This window comes from Agelaius phoeniceus, chromosome 6 (assembly GCF_051311805.1).
Source record: "Agelaius phoeniceus isolate bAgePho1 chromosome 6, bAgePho1.hap1, whole genome shotgun sequence".
In the NCBI taxonomy this organism is placed as follows: Eukaryota; Metazoa; Chordata; class Aves; order Passeriformes; family Icteridae; genus Agelaius; species Agelaius phoeniceus.
The window spans coordinates 41,007,190-41,025,487 of record NC_135270.1 but is presented as its reverse complement, the minus strand read 5'-3'; the positions used below and the strand labels follow the sequence as shown (position 1 = coordinate 41,025,487).

Genomic DNA, 18,298 nt, shown 5'->3' with positions numbered 1-18,298 from the left:
AGCTAAACTACTCTAAATGGAACCACAAGCTTCCTGTAATAAGGCTGGGAGATCTGAGAGCTGATAATCCTTCCCCCTTTATTGTCAGGTGCTGTACAGAAGGGTGCATGTCAACATAGGCACAGCTGACACCTACTATACCAAGTTTCAAATCAAATAACCTTGTCTGGGAGAATCCTAACAATGGGGTGAACTCAGCCTCAACTCTTGAAAAACAGCAAGGCTACAAACATTGATGGAACAATGGAAGATGAATATTTACCTTAAAGGCACAAAAATCCACTTAACCACTTTTTCATATATACTTGGTGCGGTTGAGGGCTCTCTCGGCAAGGTGACCACTTTCATCTGTTATCTTCTCCCAGTCAGTCTGTCCAACAACAAAACCGATGGCCCTTTTCCTGTCAGCATCTTTTTTTTCTTCTAGATCTGCCCATCGTACCTATGGAGAACATCCTATCAGTACAATAATCTTCCAAGAAATCCAGGTATGAATCTAGGCTTTCCACTGCAAGTAAGAATACAAGAATACTAATTTCTACTCATTTTCCTTAGAACAGGTAAGTATTATGTTTTTTCTGATAGGTAAAGAGGGAAATTATTTTTAACTGAATGGACCAGGTGTTCTACAGAGTAGACAAAAGGTATAGATGATAAGCTTTTTCCATTTCAGTGCTACAGCTCTGAGAGTTGAAGTGTAACTACTACAATAATTTCTCTGTTCAAAGCAACACTTTCTGCGGGAAGAATTATCCAAGACTGTTTTATTTACTGTTACTATTTATTATTATTTACTGTTTTATTTTTCTGGGAAATCTGTCTTTCAAATGCACAATGGAAACGTCTAGAAGATGACTATGAAACTACAGAAAGACAGTGTTAAAGAGCAAGTCAGCAATGAATAAATGAATGAAGGATAGTTTTTCTTATCTATCTTCCATGATATATTTCTATTTAAAATTTTCCACTATTTCTTTACACTAAGTACCTTTTTCATACATAAGTTATTTCCCCATCTTACATCTCCTTATCTGCACTGCACCTCTTCGTGGCAACGCAGATCCCTTTAATTTATCCTGCTTAACATACACAGTGACACTGCCAAAACAAGACACCAATGGGAGGGAGAGCAACAGGAAGGAGGGAGGGGAGAGGTGCAATGAAGAAGGGCTCCAGGCTAGAAACTCAGCTGAAACACACTATTGCAGGACAATAAAAAACAGTAAGTGAAAAGCTCTTCTCTGCACACTGATTAGTCTCACTCAGGCCTGTGTGTTACTGGGAAATGTAGCCTTATCAATTATCCGCCAGCACCTCCCTATCCTCAGTCTACTTGGATTTCCCCTGACATTTCTGCTGATAAGCAATGTCAGTTTTCCTCCACCATCATCTCCTCTGCTAGTGCCTTAAGTACCTCCATTTCTCTCAGACATCAAGTACTATCAGTTTTCTATTTGACATTACAGAGCAAAACAATACCCAAACACTGACAGCTAATTCAGATTACTGCTAGTGGCAAAAGCTGGTCTTTCTATTTCGCAGAGAGGGAAAAAAAAAAAACATTACCACCTCCTTCTATGACATCTTTCATCTCCCTCTATGATTTTCCCCTTTTTTCACAACAGAATTTAAACATGCAGCAGCACTTGGTATTCAGACCGTGTCATGCATAGTTAATCTGTATTATCTACAATTCCTAGCTCTGTTATAACTAATATGTTTACCTCTGGAAGACCCTACTTGCAGGCATAATTTCTTACAGAATCTAATGCAACAGCAAAATGAAAAGGGAGTCAATGAAATTCCCATATTCACAGACAATGAATGACTTGATATAAGCTCTCTTTCACAGAGACCATTAAAGGGTTATATACAGAGAGTAAGTCATTTGAAAATTTATTACCCTTTTCTTTCCAGGTTCAGAAGCACGTGTATCATAGTCATCTGGAAGCTGCAGATAATCTTCTATTCTGCTGGCAATTGCTTCCCAGTCACGCTTTCTCTTAGTGCCAGTCCGCAAACCATCCAGTTTGTCTGAGAACAAACACAGAGCCTCAGTGTTAAGGGAGATTATTTTTTCTATTATTCACACAAACAAGACGAGAGTGGAAAAGTTTTTAAAAGAACGAGCAGCAGAATTTGTACATCCAGCTTGTCTTGATAGGTGCAATGATGAGAGTTGAAATAAACTAAAGAAGACTCAACACAGTTTTCAAGTTTTATTGATCTTTCATGTTAACTGTGTGGCAATAACACCCAGTGTTGTTTTCTATATGAGGGAGAAAAGGTTTGCTCTTCCAGATCTACATGGAGTCTGCCCTTACAGGTACAACATAGCCAACAATAGCTGGGAACCACAGATCCATCTTTCTGTATTTGAACACAATACTAAAAGGTGTAGCATTTTTCCCAAATTTGGCGATCAATACTGTGTCAAACATTGCATACATGCAGTTTCAGGGAACAAGTGGCAATTATATAACTTAATGCATCAAAGACAAGTTTTTGAGATACTGTTTCTGCTAAACAAAAACGCTCCTTAGAAAGCCTGATCCTCCCCTTTCTTTTTCTCTCCCCATAAGGCAAACCACTTAAAAAGTCTTCCAGGACTGGGAGAAAAATATCTCAGAATCTTTTCTTTCATGGTGTAAGAGGTCAGTCATGAATATTTGAACAGTACATTTGTCCAACAGTCCTCATTTTCTTCTTTTTCTTATTGAACCGATACATGTGGAGGAACAATTCCGTTCCTAGTTTCTAAAATTTTGTTCCACTTTAGACACTTATTCTCAGTAAAGAAAACAACACCTTCTTGAAATTATGTGGCAAACTGTCTTTGGAAAGGAGATGAAACATTCATTGGAAAATTATGAACAACAAAGCATGAAAAGGAAAACCGGCTCTACAAGTCAAAGGAAATTCTGTTACTTCTGTCGATGTAAACTACCACTTTATAAGCAAACAATTCAAGTATGTGTAGAAGGAACACTATTCTTGGCAATTACATTCATTAAACCATTACCAGTGATGTTAGAAATACTGTTTCAGAAGTCACTGTTGTAATTAAATTCACCCAAAAAAGGCCTCAGAAATAGACCAAATACAAGGCAGCATTATTTTTTGGATAGCAGAAGATGATATTCAAAGGTATGTACTTAAAGAAACTCAGTTCAGAGATGAGTTTTTTTACTTAATATGGGAGAGAGAAGAGTAACAATGGAGATAATGTGAGGCAATGGTACTGTAGACATGCTAGTATAATTTAAAGTCCATAAACTAATGAAGTTATTTCTCCCTCACACACCTCAAAACCTTTTAAAGACTCCACCTCTGCCCCATTTCCCTGGAACAGATACAGAACTTCTTCTAATAAAACATTATAATCCCCCTGCTTCTTAAAATAGCCAACATTTAAGAAAAATGTTCGGAATATTTGTATCTATTACATTATTTAGTTAAGGTTCTTCTTTTGCTCTAAGTTAAATCTGCCAAATTTGATGCTCAATCTCCATAGAAAGGCGACACTCCCTCTAGAAGACAAAATTGATTTATACAATATTCCTCTATTACTCCAGCTACATTCAATAAGTGTAGATAATTTGTGGCATTCAGCATTTTCCAGAAAAGAATAACATTGAAAAGGAGATCAACAAACTCATTGAGGAGCATTTAGGAACATGAAAAAGTGAAAACGTAGGAGTTCTCTGTTGGCAAGTACCTGTAGACAGACATATTCCTGTTGGAAGGAAACTATGATACAAGCTCACCTCATTACCAATGTGAAAGTAAGTTAAGTTTCCCACTCCCTGCTGCACACCAAACAACTGAAAACATTGCCAAGAAATGTGTAATGCCCAAATGTCAGTACAGAGCTCAGAAGCTGTTCTGAATATGCAGTTCCTCTCTGTCCCTTTTTGTTACTGCTACACAGGATTTATTTTAAAAAGTTATGTCCTTTCATGTTTGAAGCTGGATTGCTTTTCCAGAGAGGTCTGCTTCCATCCATACTATTGCAGTTCAAGGTACATGTGTCGTGCAGCAGACACTACACAAATGTCAAAAACCTGCCCCAAAGGATTATTTCAGAATGTTCTTTTCTGAAAATGAGACAAGGTGTCATTTTGTAACACTGGTGCTTATGATTATTTATGGCTGTTGATTATTTAGTGTTAAACTACTGAACATCATTTTATCATTTCATGTTTAAAAACAACAAAGCAGAAGCATTTCTGAAAACCCACAAAACTTAAAAACTCACCTTTAAAATTTTTAAAGTAACATATAAAAGCAACTAATTTAATTAGCTCCTTCAAAATCTAAATAAATGAATCAGTTAAATTTTGCCCTTGTTATACAAAAGCCACGAAGTTTTATGTAGAATCTCATTTGTATTCTAGAGCAAATTGTACAACAGTATCAAAGTTTCAGGTACACCAGAGCCCATTTCTCCATTCCTGAAAGTTTGTAGAACTTGCCACTAAGCCACACCTTGAAACAAAGGACTGCACTAAACACTACAGTCAAATTTTAAAAATTAGAGTCGATTACTTTAAATTTCAACATAAGAACCTTTGTGCATTATGCACTGAGAAGACCCATGAATAGACTTTCAGAATGAAATTATGGCTGTGCACAGCATATAAGGAAAGGATAAATCACACACGCACTCAAGAGGAATGTAAGAATAAAGTAAGTCTGTGCTAAAGCGAGAGCTCTGGGTCATATGCTTGGCAATTGTCACAAGTCAGTGTTTGCAGTTAGAACTCAAACTTTTCAGACATTTTCTGAGGTTTATTACAATCAGCAAGACCTTACTGTGCTCTCCTGTAAACAACATCTACTCAGAAAGAAAATAAAAAAAAGCAAAACAAGACTCAGAGCATAATTTTTGGAGTCTGCACGTACATCATTCTGCAAATGTGTGCCCTCTGGGACTAAAGCAATAAACCCAATGGGCAGGCCACCTCCCAGGAAATAACTCAGTCTTGGAGTAAGTAATGCACACCACAGCTTACATGCCTTTCCAGAAATAATTATAATTGATCATCTACAATGAAGCCTTATTGTGAATTAAATATAGTAACTCTTATTCACAGACTGCAAGTGCTTCTAATGTACTCCTTAAGCTAAATGTTGACTGTCCTGGCAGAGTAATTTTCCAAAGAAACTGCATTTTTTTACATAGGAATGCCTGGCTTTTTTAAAACCTAAGTTCTGTCAGAATTTATTTTTAATCTATAGACTTATATATATATATATGAAACTGAATCTAGAGGGTAGTAATAAAAGTAAAATTGTAAATGTGGATTTAATAGAAAGCCCTTCTCAGCACCTGGATCTGTTAGCATCTGTCTTCCAGTATGCTAACATCCAGCCTGTTAAAGGATTATTTCAACAGTTTGTCAAGTAACTTTAGCATAAAAGTGACTCTGCTGCTTGCTCCCCATTTTACATTTAAGTGGAGACCATATAAAAATCATGGTTTTTACATGATGGAGTTTTCATTATGGAAGGAAACATAACACAGTTCTTAGCATGAACTTCAGAAATAATTTTACATTATTAAAAAAAATCATTGCTTAAAAGAAAAATGCAGACCAATCCTAGCTTAATTGTCTAACTGCCTAGCTGTTTGGTATGCCAAAATCATAGAGTACAAGGTGCCTCTGCTTGTACTGCAGGTGCCACATCAACAACATAATCCACAACTATTTCTATGACTTAAAAGAGAGCACAGCAGGAGAAGAGATGGTGTAGCTAAGCCCTTAACAGCAAAAGGTGAAAGGCTGTTTTATGCAAACTAGACCTCCAAACTCTATTTCTATGGTGCAGTTGTGATTTTGGTTATTGGAAAGTTATGATGCACAGGGCTGTACCACACATGAAGAAGCAAACCACAAAATGTTAAGAAATGCTGTGTCCCATTTAGCTATTTGTGACTTCTCATGGACATGATACAAAAATAGCAGTTCTAAGCAGACTGCCTAGATAAAACCTTCATTTAGAACTTATACTGTTCAGTAAAAAAAAACCCCACAACAAAACTGATCATAATGACCAGAAACCCCCTTCCATGAATAATCCTTTCACCATAGCTGTGGTGCATGCATTTCTGCCTGAAAGTTGCTTTTGACTTTGACAGAATCCTAATATCAGCACTATGAGAACAAAAAAGTACAGCAAAAATTGTGTCCTTGTGCTCCTGGAAAGTCCATTTTACATGCTACTAAGAAGAATTCTATTGCTCCCCTGGAACTGCAAAGCATAATGAACTTTAAACTTTTCAATGCCTAAGATGCTGAAAAGATATACTGACACCTAATCATTCAGAACCAATTTCAAAGCATGCCACTACTTTGTCCTCACAGATGTTAATTTTGAAAAGTGAGAAGCATCTTCAATACAGTTCAGCTATGAGGCATGTCTCCAAGAATGCAAGAAGTTACTGATGACACTTAGGAAAAAAGGTATGCAATATGAAAGAGAGTACAGTGTGATGTGAGTTGACTCTTTGCTTATATAAAAATAATAAACACAGAAAGATGAAGAATATAAATACTGTTTTTTTCAAATTTGAAGACAAAGTACTTTCCTTGACCAAATGAAACAACAATTAATGAATATATAATAGTGATGATTAGAAAGTAGTAAAGTCTCCTGCCTCTAGCAGAAGATGAATTCCTGTTCTGTATAGACGCTTTTGCAGTTTCAGACACATGTATGAAATCAACGCATTTATTTGTATTTGCAAGGAGGCACAGTAAAAACAAAAATTCAAGTCTTGCACATATCATTAGATACCAACTATAAGAAACAGGAAAAAATAAATACCCACCTAGCTTTGCCTCAGAAGTGTCCATCTCCCATTTGCTTTTCGGAATGTAACCCTAAATCATACACAGAAAGAAGCTCGGAGGATTAGAGAGAGACACACATGCATATCACTTTTGAACTGGAAACAGCATTACAACGGGAGTTCAAGGTATTTCTTTTTGTAAGGCACAAGTCTCATTATCAGATGGAGACCAATTACTCGGTATTTCAGAACTTCTGCATCCACTTGCCATTCAGTGATTTCAGTAGCCCTTGTAAATCATTACAAGAGTGCTGCCCTCTGCAAACACAGAACTCCAGAATGAGTCTGACAGACAGCAAACGCACACTGAAGTGTGCAGTTACTGTATTGTATTATTCCAGGTGGCAAAGTCACACAACTTTCAGGCATAAAGAATATTCAAAGCTTTACAAACACAAATGAAAACGTTACCATAAGTTTTTATGAACACATTCCCAGATTTAGTACACACAAGTTTCACTTACGCCTTTTGAAGGGACATACTAAATTAATGTATGAGTGGTTAATCCACAATTAAACAACTTTTTTTGTTTAAATGAGAGAATCTGCTGAGCCACTAGGATTTAAGTATTACTTTTCATTTTAAAATAGTACTCTTAGTGCAATGATTCTTATAAAACAATTCTGCCCTACAAATAATGTCACCATGTGTAATGATCTTTAGCAGTTTATTCTTTGTAAATGAGCATAATGAAAATAAATTTGGCAAAAAGGTATTTATTTTAGTTAGCCTCTTGTTGTATTTTCTTTTTATATTCTTTGACGAGTAAATTGTTACTAAGCAACCCTCATTTCAGCTGTTCAGTTTTGGTATAAAAGTACTTATGTTCCTCTGCAACCACATAAAAAAGTTCAAGGTAGTAAATGGAAGCCCTCCAAGAGAATTTAATTATTTTTTAGAATGTTTTTTAACAGAGAGGGAAAAGAACTACTCTAGAAGATTTCAAGAAGAAAACAATCCACAAACCAGTTTTATTACACTAACTTCTTTCCTGCTTTATTTATAGGTTGCTTCCACTGTGGTAAAAATATATGTGTATTTGTTAATACTATGTGTTACTAAATTCGTGTATTCCAGTAAATTCCAGAGAGCCACACTGCATTTGATTATATTCAGCACTGCTCTTAAAAAATCCTTGAATGACCTTTTTCTATCAAACATATATCAGTGACTCGAGGTTATCGGATCTCTGGATTTTCTTGGTTTTAATCAAATTTGTAATTAATGCAAACCAAAACAGTTTGTGCTGCAATGTTTCCTTGTAACAAATAAATAAACTTCATGTATATACATATGTTTATACATTTAAACCAACTTGCACTTTAAAGCTTGCTCAGAGAGTTTACACCACAGCTAAAAGCCTGCATTAAACAAAGTGATGTGGGATACACTGGTGAGAACACTAAGTTAAATGTATCAGTAATTCATACCATCAAGCACAGAAAAGCAGGAATTGTCTGAATGCTACAAACAATCCTATGGGAGTTGATAATAGCAAGAAGAGTGACTTTGATGGTGTGAAATGGCCTATTGTGTGCTGAATCTATACAATATCCTGGTTCTCAAATAGGATAAGCAAAGATTCAGACTTTATCCTTTGGTACAAGACAGTTGGATATTTCAAAGACATCTGCCAGATGGCAGGAGCTTCAGACCTCCCTTTTCTCACAGGATTAAATGCAGCAAAATGAATTGCATAACCCTTATCAAATGTTCTCAAAAGGGCAAGAGATAGTGAATACAGTGTCCTGTTCCACTTTCTGTCTGACATAATTCTCTGAGATTAGCCATCTGACTGAATTCAAGAGATTACCCACAGCAGATAATGCTCTTTTTCATATCTTGTGCATCTGAATAGAACACATTCGTATATGCAGATTACTATTTGCTTTCTCTTTGTCCCAAAGAAAAGGCCTATTGTTATAAGTGCTGTACATTAGGACACTCTCCAGAACCCATAAACACACACATACACACACAGAGTTATGCACAGATGTCTCAAAAGTTAAAGACAACTTTTTCTTTTAACTATAGCTCATGGAAACAGGACTAGCAGCCATATTCTTGTAAACATGGATGCATCTTTGAAATGTTCTAACCACACTTTATGCAGTCTCATTTTCTGCGCCAAAGAATAATTTAGTAAAGAGAATAAATGAGTCATGTTGAAAGAAATAGATGTTTATTAGAATCCACTTTTCCTAAGCTTTTTAAAATTCTGATTTCAATTGCTTTCTGACCTGCCACTCCTGACAAATAGTAAATTTCCATCAAGGAAAAACACTTTGCTCAACTCAAACATTTTTGGTTACTTCCTGTTTATTGAACTTTAACTGCTTGGTTGTGGGCACCAAGATTTGAGACATTCAGCTCATCAAGCACAGACCAGTTGCAGCTCCAACACATACCAAGAAGTTACAGCAGGAAGCCTTTCGTAGCCTTTTAAATACATACCTAAAAAAGCCAGCCCTCAGGGCAATTCTGTAACCTTTATTTATCCAAGAGACCTAATGCCTCACCTTGGAAATACCACCTGACAAACAAAGTCAGTCAACCGTGGCAGAAAAAGCAGTCTTCATAATTGTTACTATATACTGTGACAGTTGAGGAGAGTTCTTTAGACACATGAAAGGAAATAAGCTAAATTAATCTTTGCCCACTGTTCCCATCCCTCTACTTTGTGTCATTCTTAGATTATCTCGAAGACAGCGCTATTATGTACTGCATTTTAAAATATCTCTATGAGGCATGTTATCATGCTCTATAGACAATACTGTTTGTAGCACATACTCACATATTCTTAGAAATAAATTAGGAAGAAATAATAGAATTTATCATTAAAGTTCTCCTAGAAATGTTTAAGTAAAAAACTGCTAGAAACATGTGTGTTAAGATCGCACTCCTAAGAACGGCAATGGGTTGGCATTTGTAAGACTGAGATTCTCTCTCAGACACATTAATGAACAATTTGTTAGGGATGGCTGATGTGTCTCCTACCAGTTCACTTTCTTCTTCCTCTGCTGTGTCCTTCTTTGCTTCTTCTTTCTGGTCTTCAATATTTGCATCAAAATCCTCCATCTCCACCTGTTCCAAAGCACATGCACAGACTTACAGGGCAGTGTCTGGATTTTAATTATTTTCTTTTTAACAGAATAAGTAGAGATGTCCAAATTCAAATTGAAAAGAAAGTATTCATCTTTGAAAGTATGGTGATGCAATATATATGAACCCTGTATCCATTCTGGCTTTCGTAAGAAGCATGTTCTCTTCTAGCAACAGAGTGACAAAGAATATTCTTTACAAAGATTTTCTGGGGAAAAGCAAAAATTTTTCATTCCTTCCTTCACATGCATTCATTGTGTTACCACTATCTGTGACAGCAAGATACTTCTCTTGCTTCCCACACAATCACATTTCAAAACTTGCAGTTTCAGAAAAAGTTCTTAAACTTGCCATTTGTATATACCTGGAATGGCTGCCTCTGCATAGAACACCACTACTGAGCCTTTATCTTTTATGTTTTTTTTTTTAATCACAGTAAAGAATAATAGTAACCACAGAGTTCAGCATAACAATAGAAGAATGAAGACATAATATCTAACTCTGCTCATCTAATGCAATACTGTCTGGGCTCCGCAGCTGTACTGGGGACCCATGCATATACTCTGGAATATGTAGAACTCCCCAAGTCTGTACAGTCCTTTACATAATTTGCAAAACCTTGTAAATCCCAATCTGCTGTTCTCTGAGCCTACTTCAGAGTGGAACCTTTTGCTGTCCTCTTGAAGATTACTATTTTCCAGTACAAAGAATTTGAAGATGTAATAATAACTTGCTAACATTGTGACAACCTGCAAAGACCCTCTGTCTACTTCAGCAGTTCATCTGTTTCTATGGCTGTGTCAGGAGCTGTTCTAACAGCTCTAACAGCATAATAAACATATAAAGATATGGTTTATTCACAAAGACTACACAACTAAACACTAATTTATGCCCACAGTTCCTCACAACTGCTGAAGAAGGCAACAATACAGTAAGCTGATACACCAAAGATGCATGTCATGGCAAACTGCAAATGAAATGCAAAGGCAATTACAGCCTTCTGCTACATGTTATTTATTTCTTCATTCTCTGCTAAACACCTGTATTTCTCAAAACAAGGACCATGTTAAAATTTGTTTATTTCCTTATCTTACTTTCTCCAACTACTTTCTCAAAATGTGATCTAAATAACTCAGTAACCTGTAAAAAGTGCTGAGCTTCATCTAAAAGTACAAAGTTTCTCTTTAATCTCCTTAATTGATATTCAACAGTTGCTAAGAGCAAAGTGACTTTTGCTCAAAGATGCCCAAGTCTGAGCTTCAAAAAGGTGATAAAAGGTAAAAATATACATTCATGTTTGGGGTAATTCATAATAACAAAATACACTTTCCTGACAGTGATTCTGGCTTTCTAAAGTGCCTTGCTGTGATCACATCTTTGTCAGCTTCATATTTTCAGTACAGTCACATTGACCTAATCTGCAGTTTTAACAAGCACAGAGATTCTCACCTCTTCAATAGCAGCATCCTGCAACAGAGAACGAATGTCCAGGCGCATCATGTGGCGTGGTGCTGCCTCCCAGTGATCAGACATCTAACAAAACACACAAAAATGAAGCACCTCTAAAAATCTAACAGATTAATTGGAAAATTTGGTTCCTGATTGCTAACAGGATGTATCTGTACTTCAGTAATTTTAATCAATCCCATGAAATAACTACCAGTATTTCTTAGAGGAAAAGTGTAAGCATTATGTAGTCTATAGTTTTCAAACAACAGCAGCCCCAAAGCACAGTATGACTCCAGATGTATATAGTTACCCTGCTGATATCCTTTAGCTTGCGCCCATGAATATTCCTCTTGGAACACGTCTGGTTATCTGCACTCATTTCAGCTAAGTACACCTAGAAAGAAAAAGACTATTAAATATTGTAAACCAATTTTTAGAGCTCTTTGTCTACCTTGTGATACACCCTGCATTTGTACGCTTAAAGAAAGGTAAATTTGTAACTGTAAACCACAGCATTTTTCCTGAATGTAGGAGACTTTTCCATTCAAAAGTTTAGAAACATCAGCATATGGCTGTCAGCAAGTTCAAATGCTATTTAGGCTCCATTACCTCAAACCCCTTTGTTTTTGCAGCACTCCAAAACTGTTCAAAGTGTCGCACTCTATCATTGATAGCATCAAGGATAATGAAGGGAAAGAAGCCGTCGTCCAAGGTCTTTTTGAAAGTTTTAAACATGCTGGTACGGTAGGTCTCCTCCATATCAGCCTCATATTCATACTCCATCACCTTTACCAAGGACAAAAGCATTAAGAAAGAGGACATCTATAAAATGGCTAAATTGAACATCTGAATGGCATGACCACAAAGTACACTGGTGTGGGAAAAACACCTTTCAGGACAGTTTTTAAGAATTTGCTCATACCACCCTAATATAACCCTAAGTTATATTGGCTTGTTTTGAAAAACAGCCCAGAGACCTCTGCACTCTTCCCAACCCACAGACTGGAATTCTGATTGCCACTGTTTTTCCAGAATGTCTTGTTTCTTTGTCAAGAAAAGCAAGAGAATTAAGACTACCTTCTTTTTAACTTTTTTCCCTGTATCTGGGTCTCTCTCCTCTTTCTCCACTTCAGTGATAAAGTAGTCATCCAGGCTGAGCACTCTTGGTGCAGGTCCTCCACATTCTACCTCCTTATCCTGGGAAGAAAGCAAAAAAAAGCATATACATTTGCTGTAAAAATTCCATTCTGCTACACTTCAAAATACTTCAAAATCTTCAAAATATTTTTAGTCAACAGCAGTTCCCTGCTCAATAGTAAAAACAAGAAGTATCCCTCCTGCTTGCTAATACTGGTGGAGATTCACATAGCAAATGAAGACATGGAACATGAAATAACAACAGACTTGAATTCTAGGCAAACAGAAAGCAAACAGTAGAAGCACATGTAAAAGACAAGCAGCACTACACAGTGAGTGCCTGTTTACATACCCTGATGAGTTTTGCTACATGTGTCTTTCCACTGCCAGGTAACCCTCTCATGATGATCACAATCTGAAACAAAGATCATGTAAGCAGATATGATACTGTACTATATTAACAGACTCTTTTTTGAAAATATTTTCTTCTGGAGAATTACGTGTGGGCTCACAACACATAATTCTCCAGAATTTTGCATATCATCAAGCACTCACTGTCTGTTTTAGAAACCAGGCTGTGAGAAATGGTAGTAGCTCCACATAATTCAGAGTTTTTGATGTTAATCACCACAGCAGTTTAGGCTGCATGCTATAGATCTGGCTCAGTTTCACTAACTTCTTTCATTCAACTGAATGAAACTTACCTAAATGTTTTATAGCCTAAATTGTGTTCTTTCTTATATAATATGGTGCATTGCCAAATCCCTGGGTAAAAACAAGTTTTTCCCCTGATACATCAAAAACCAAAGTGAAGACCTCAGAAGAGGCCAAAATACCTTAATATTACACACCAATTTGCTTTGAGCATTCCAATGAAGTTTACCACCTCTGTGGACTCCTAATAGCTATGCTACAACACTCCAGGTGTTTGCAAAGGAACCAAGCTAATTTCCAGAGCTTCCTCAAATGGACACTTGTTCCCAACATAGTACATCCACCAGCATTCTATCTGAATACAGACCTTGTTCAAACTGATTGCTGCTTTCAGAATGTAGACTCACCCTCTCTGGCCTGCTATCCCGTCCTGGTGGCTTTAAAATATCATCTACATTTTTAGATTCTGGCTTCCTTTCTACTCGTGGAGCAGGTGGTGGCTGACGAGGCATTGATGGAGCAGAAATAGGAATCCTTTCCTCAGGGTAATTTCTACGATCACCTTCAAATTCCAGTGTTTGGACAGAAGAATTTTCTTAGTTCAGTAAAATAAAAAAATTAGGATGTTCTGAGCTGATTTAAACACCTTCATTATTTTAACTTAAATTAACAGATATGTCCTCATAAATAATTAAAATTTCTAATCTTAAACCTACTGCAATCAAAGACAGTTTTTAGCAGAGTATATAATGGTTTCATTCATGATCTCAACACCACAGAGAAACAAAACTAAATACCACCACCTAAAGAGATTTTCCTGAATTATATATTTTGAACAAACAAATACTGCAAATCAATCTTCTACCAATTAATCTTCACCTCTGCAAGTCCATTATTTTTTATAATATTCTAGCAAGACTTTAAGGTAGAGAAACTGTACCTCCAAACATAGAAGGCCCATGATCATATGCTGGACGATCTGTCTTTCGTTCATATGGTGGTCTGTCAAAACCACCTCGCCTGGAGGATGGATGGTCCTTCTTGTCACGGTAAGACTGAGTCCTTGAAGGTGTGGTAGGAAGAACCCTGCCAAAAAAGTATTTAGTGTATTTTGTGTATTTTTGTGAATTTCCACTGTGGATTCCAGAGTGAAAGGAACATGTACTTCACAGGCAAAATGGACAGCCTGATACACAATACAGCCTCAACTGTATTGGTGTCCATAGGGTTCCAAAACCACGTACCTATCGTCTCGGGGATGCCGCTCCTTGTCAAACCTCTCTCGTTCGTAGTCCACAGAGCCTCGGTCTCTGTGCAATTCCCGCTCCCTCTTGAAATCCCGATGATCTGTGCTGGAATTACCCTGACGCTCAAAATAAGGCTCACGATCTCTTTCTCTATTGTAGCGACCTGGATGCTCTGAAGGGAGAAACCCATAGAAATCCAAACTACTGTTTTGGAAAAAGAAGGCAACAGGTAAGAGTGCAAAAAAAGTATATGGTATGTGAGCTAGGATGCACTTTATCAGACACTCTTTTCTAAACTGTACAAGAGACAACCATACCATGCAGTCCTACTTAAAGCTACAAACTGAGTTTTTAAAGTGGCTAGGTTATTGACTGCAGTACTCCTCTTGAAAATATAAACTGTTATTCTTATGGACCTCTGAAGAAAATAAAGTGGTTCTAGCTTAAACAAGAGCTACTTAATTTGAACAAGCTTTTAGCATCTTACAACTTTTCTTAAGAGCTAACTAACTCTTTGAAAGCTAGCCAAGCACCTCCTACCTTTTTGAAATGTTTGCCTGTCCGGTAGAGGTTCTGGACGAAGGGTTACCCTCTCCCCATATGGAATCTGTTCCACTTTACTCGTGGTTATATCTGGTTGAAAAAAAAAAATCCTAAGGTTTTAAAACACATGTCTTGTATTTTCTTTCCTCTTGAAAAGTAATCAGTCAAAAGTGACTAGAACAAGCTACCATAATTTCTTTTAGTGGAAAATGCAAAAAGAGCTTTATATAAATAAACAGCACCATGGTTTTTAAAGGATGAAGTGGGTCTGTGTGTGTGTATGTAAACCACTCTATCTTAGCAATGGGACTTCTGCTTTTTCTGGTGAGTTCAGGTAGCATGCAGTGTCAGAAAATTCTAAACATTAAAATGCTCTGTAAGTTTTAATAACTCACAGAGTTACTGTAATGTCAAGAATAGTAACTGAAAGTCTCACAACAATCACATTTTTCAAACAGCTTTTAGCAAAACATCTACTTAATGGAACAGATATGGCTTCCAGTCCTGTTATGTACTTTAGAGAGAGAAAAAACAGTCTTTAAATGACAATGCGCAATTTAAGAACTTCTTTATGACATGATTTCACTCCTCTTAAAGGAGGGGGATCAATTCTATTAAAAACTAGTGTTGAATTTTAGCCTTGGTAAGCTCAATAGTAAAGAGCAGAGCCCTCTACTATTTACCTATGTGTTAAACAACTGTATAGGGTGCATGCCCTTCAGAACCAGACTCTGCCTCCCCCTCTGCCTAGAGGGTACCTCACACCCATTATGCAGTATATCAATAATGCAAACACCAGCCACATTCTGTTTTAAGTCACATCTAAGAACTCTAACCATCTGAAGTACCTTCTAGCCTAATTATTTCCATACTCACCTACAAAGGGATTAAAGGAAAGTAACACTATCAACCTAAATACAGAACATAACTAGAAGCACATGGGTGCTTCTAGTAAGTACAATAATAAACACTGTACTTACTAGAAGCACCCATGGCTATACACCATTCATGGAATAGTAACCATAGAATATACACTGTTCACCAACATGAAATAGCTCTTTCTAAAAGCATCAAGATAAACACTAAACTCAGAGTCATAACTGGTTAAAGGTTAGAGACTCCTTATAACTGATCAGCATTACATCATTAATGCACACAAGCCTACACATCAACTGCAGAACATGCATACTTTGCATGGCACACTCCTTAAAAAAAAAAAAAAACAAAACATCAGGAGGACTAATTAGCTCTTTGATACATATCAAATGCACTGTGATACCCACCTCGCCCGTGGCCATAATCCACCGTTTGCTGAATGATGGGTGCTTTGGGAACCGCTGGAATAACCGGAGAAAGGGACACTGGTACAGCTGGTGGAATGGAGGTGTGGACAGCAGGTACCTTCACGGGTGAGGAGACAGGGGGAGGCATCATGGACTCCTGCTTACACAGCTCGTACTCCATATTGGCACCTTTATCCTCATTTGTGTCCCACAGTCCGTGGAAAGAGTCCTCATCCCAGCGTTCCTGTTCCACAGTAGAAGGTGATGGTTTTAAAGACTGACCATGACTTGGGGTTGTAGTTGGAGTAGAAAGTGGAGCATGTGGCTTTGTCATAGGTGTAGTAGGCCTTGCCAGTGGGGCACTTGGTCTTGCCACAGGGGTGGACTGTCTGAACAACACGGGAGGCTTTATAATAACAGCAGAAGGCTTAATAGCTTGGGCTTCTACTGGTGCCTCTGAAGATAGCTGAGAAGAGACCTAGATGCAGAAAGCACTTTTAATGTAGATCTGCAAACTAACCTTCTCTCATCCTCAGTATGTGCAATGGCAATTGGTAGTCAAACCATACACATTTTCTAGAACCTCCATCAAGGTGCTACAGGTAGGAGGACTATTTTTTAAAGCTGGCGGCCTGATTTAATTTTGCATTTGCTCACTATGTGAAGGCTTAAACACTACTGATTTTCTTCAAAATAACCTTACCAATTTTAGCTCCAGTAGGCCTATCTCAGTTCAAATGTGTCTACTGTTTATTTCCAAAGACTCCTGCTGTCTGCAAAGATTCCTGCTGTCTGTGTGAAGGCTGAAAATCTGAAAGTAGGGCAGCTTGGTGAGATGCAAAAGGATTGATAAAGCCAGTTTCTTTGTGGAAACCACTGGAAAAATTCAGAGAGCAGAAATACCTGGAAAAACCTTAATAAAATAAATATCAGAAGAACATAAGAAATTGGAAGGTCTTGCCTAGTCGAAAACCAAACCAAACCAAACATCCACAAGAAACCCCCCACATTACAAGACTTTTCAGCATCAGAGCAGATGCCAAGTTACAGACAGCCTTATTAGCAACATACAACAAAAATTGCAGGAAGGTTGTAGATACAAAGCTGAGCTCTGTAATAACAACCTCAAAGTCACGGCAGAAATATCTGGAAGGAAGAATTCCAAGAAAGACAAAAGTTGTTTGAAAACCTCTAGGCAGACAAGTGAAGTAGTCTGAGATATTTTATTTTGATATTTTCTAACTTCCTAAAGGCATCAACATATCTTGGTAGCAAACCAGCTCCATTATTTTACTTTACAGACACTGTAAACAAGGAAGAGGTCACCTAAGCAAAAAGAAAACTTGCAGTGCCTCATTCACTGCATAACACTTCCCTGGACGGAGGGACAAAAAAAGGTTGGTCTGGCTAAATGTCAGAGCCAGAAGACCTTATGGCTAAATTTATTGGTGTAAGCAACTTTGGGGTTAAGATGTGATGAAGAACAAAGATGGTGCATCAACTCAGATGTCTCCTCCAATACACATTTAACGAAACTGTTTACTCATTCTAGGAATGATTTATAAACCTGAGTTAGCACGACTGCAGAAGTTCAGTTGATTTCTGAATTATCAAAAAAGCCAAATATAAGCATCTGAGAACAGTTACCAGAACTGCACAGGAAATTAAGCAGTAGAGGAGTAGTTGCATCACAACAGGATGGAGGTACACAAACATGAGTTTCCAGGCACTTCATGATATTCTAGAAGGTAATAAAAATTCCCAATAAAAACAGCAAACAGAAGGCCAATGCCCATGCTACATTGAAATATCTCCATTTCTGATGGATGTATCTTCAAGTTTTCCCAACTTCAAAGAGGAGATAGCTCCTGGAGTAGGAAAAGCAGTGCAAATTGAAAGAACTTAAGCAAAGAAAAACAGGGTCTTCTTGTGAACCTTACGTCCCTGTTTTGGGAGAGCTCGCCTCTTTTCACAAATTATCCTACAGCAATGTAGACTGTTTTATGTGCAACCATCCCTGATGGGT

The 18,298-nt window shown here is 37.3% G+C and overlaps 1 protein-coding gene across 6 annotated transcripts in view; it reads right to left on the bottom strand.

Annotated features, from left to right (window-relative positions):
* The window catches only part of YLPM1 (YLP motif containing 1), a 45,635-nt gene that overhangs the window by 10,245 nt on the left and 17,092 nt on the right, over positions 1-18,298 (bottom strand). For 2 of the 6 annotated variants that reach the window (XM_077180488.1, XM_077180490.1), the window contains 14 exons: positions 16,273-16,750; positions 14,987-15,079; positions 14,444-14,618; positions 14,140-14,285; positions 13,607-13,794; positions 12,898-12,960; positions 12,486-12,605; positions 12,018-12,194; positions 11,719-11,802; positions 11,409-11,492; positions 9,855-9,941; positions 6,836-6,887; positions 1,904-2,034; positions 263-442 (listed from right to left, as the gene is read on the bottom strand). In XM_077180488.1, coding sequence (XP_077036603.1) covers positions 296-442; positions 1,904-2,034; positions 6,836-6,887; positions 9,855-9,941; positions 11,409-11,492; positions 11,719-11,802; positions 12,018-12,194; positions 12,486-12,605; positions 12,898-12,960; positions 13,607-13,794; positions 14,140-14,285; positions 14,444-14,618; positions 14,987-15,079; positions 16,273-16,750 — 2,025 coding nt within the window. In that variant the 3' untranslated portion in view covers positions 263-295. Of the gene's footprint in view, positions 1-262; positions 443-1,903; positions 2,035-2,205; positions 4,098-6,835; positions 6,888-9,854; positions 9,942-11,408; positions 11,493-11,718; positions 11,803-12,017; positions 12,195-12,485; positions 12,606-12,897; positions 12,961-13,606; positions 13,795-14,139; positions 14,286-14,443; positions 14,619-14,986; positions 15,080-16,272; positions 16,751-18,298 lie in introns of those variants that run through there. The other 4 variants (XM_054634130.2, XM_054634131.2, XR_008534391.2 and 1 more) reach the window with 4 other exon arrangements.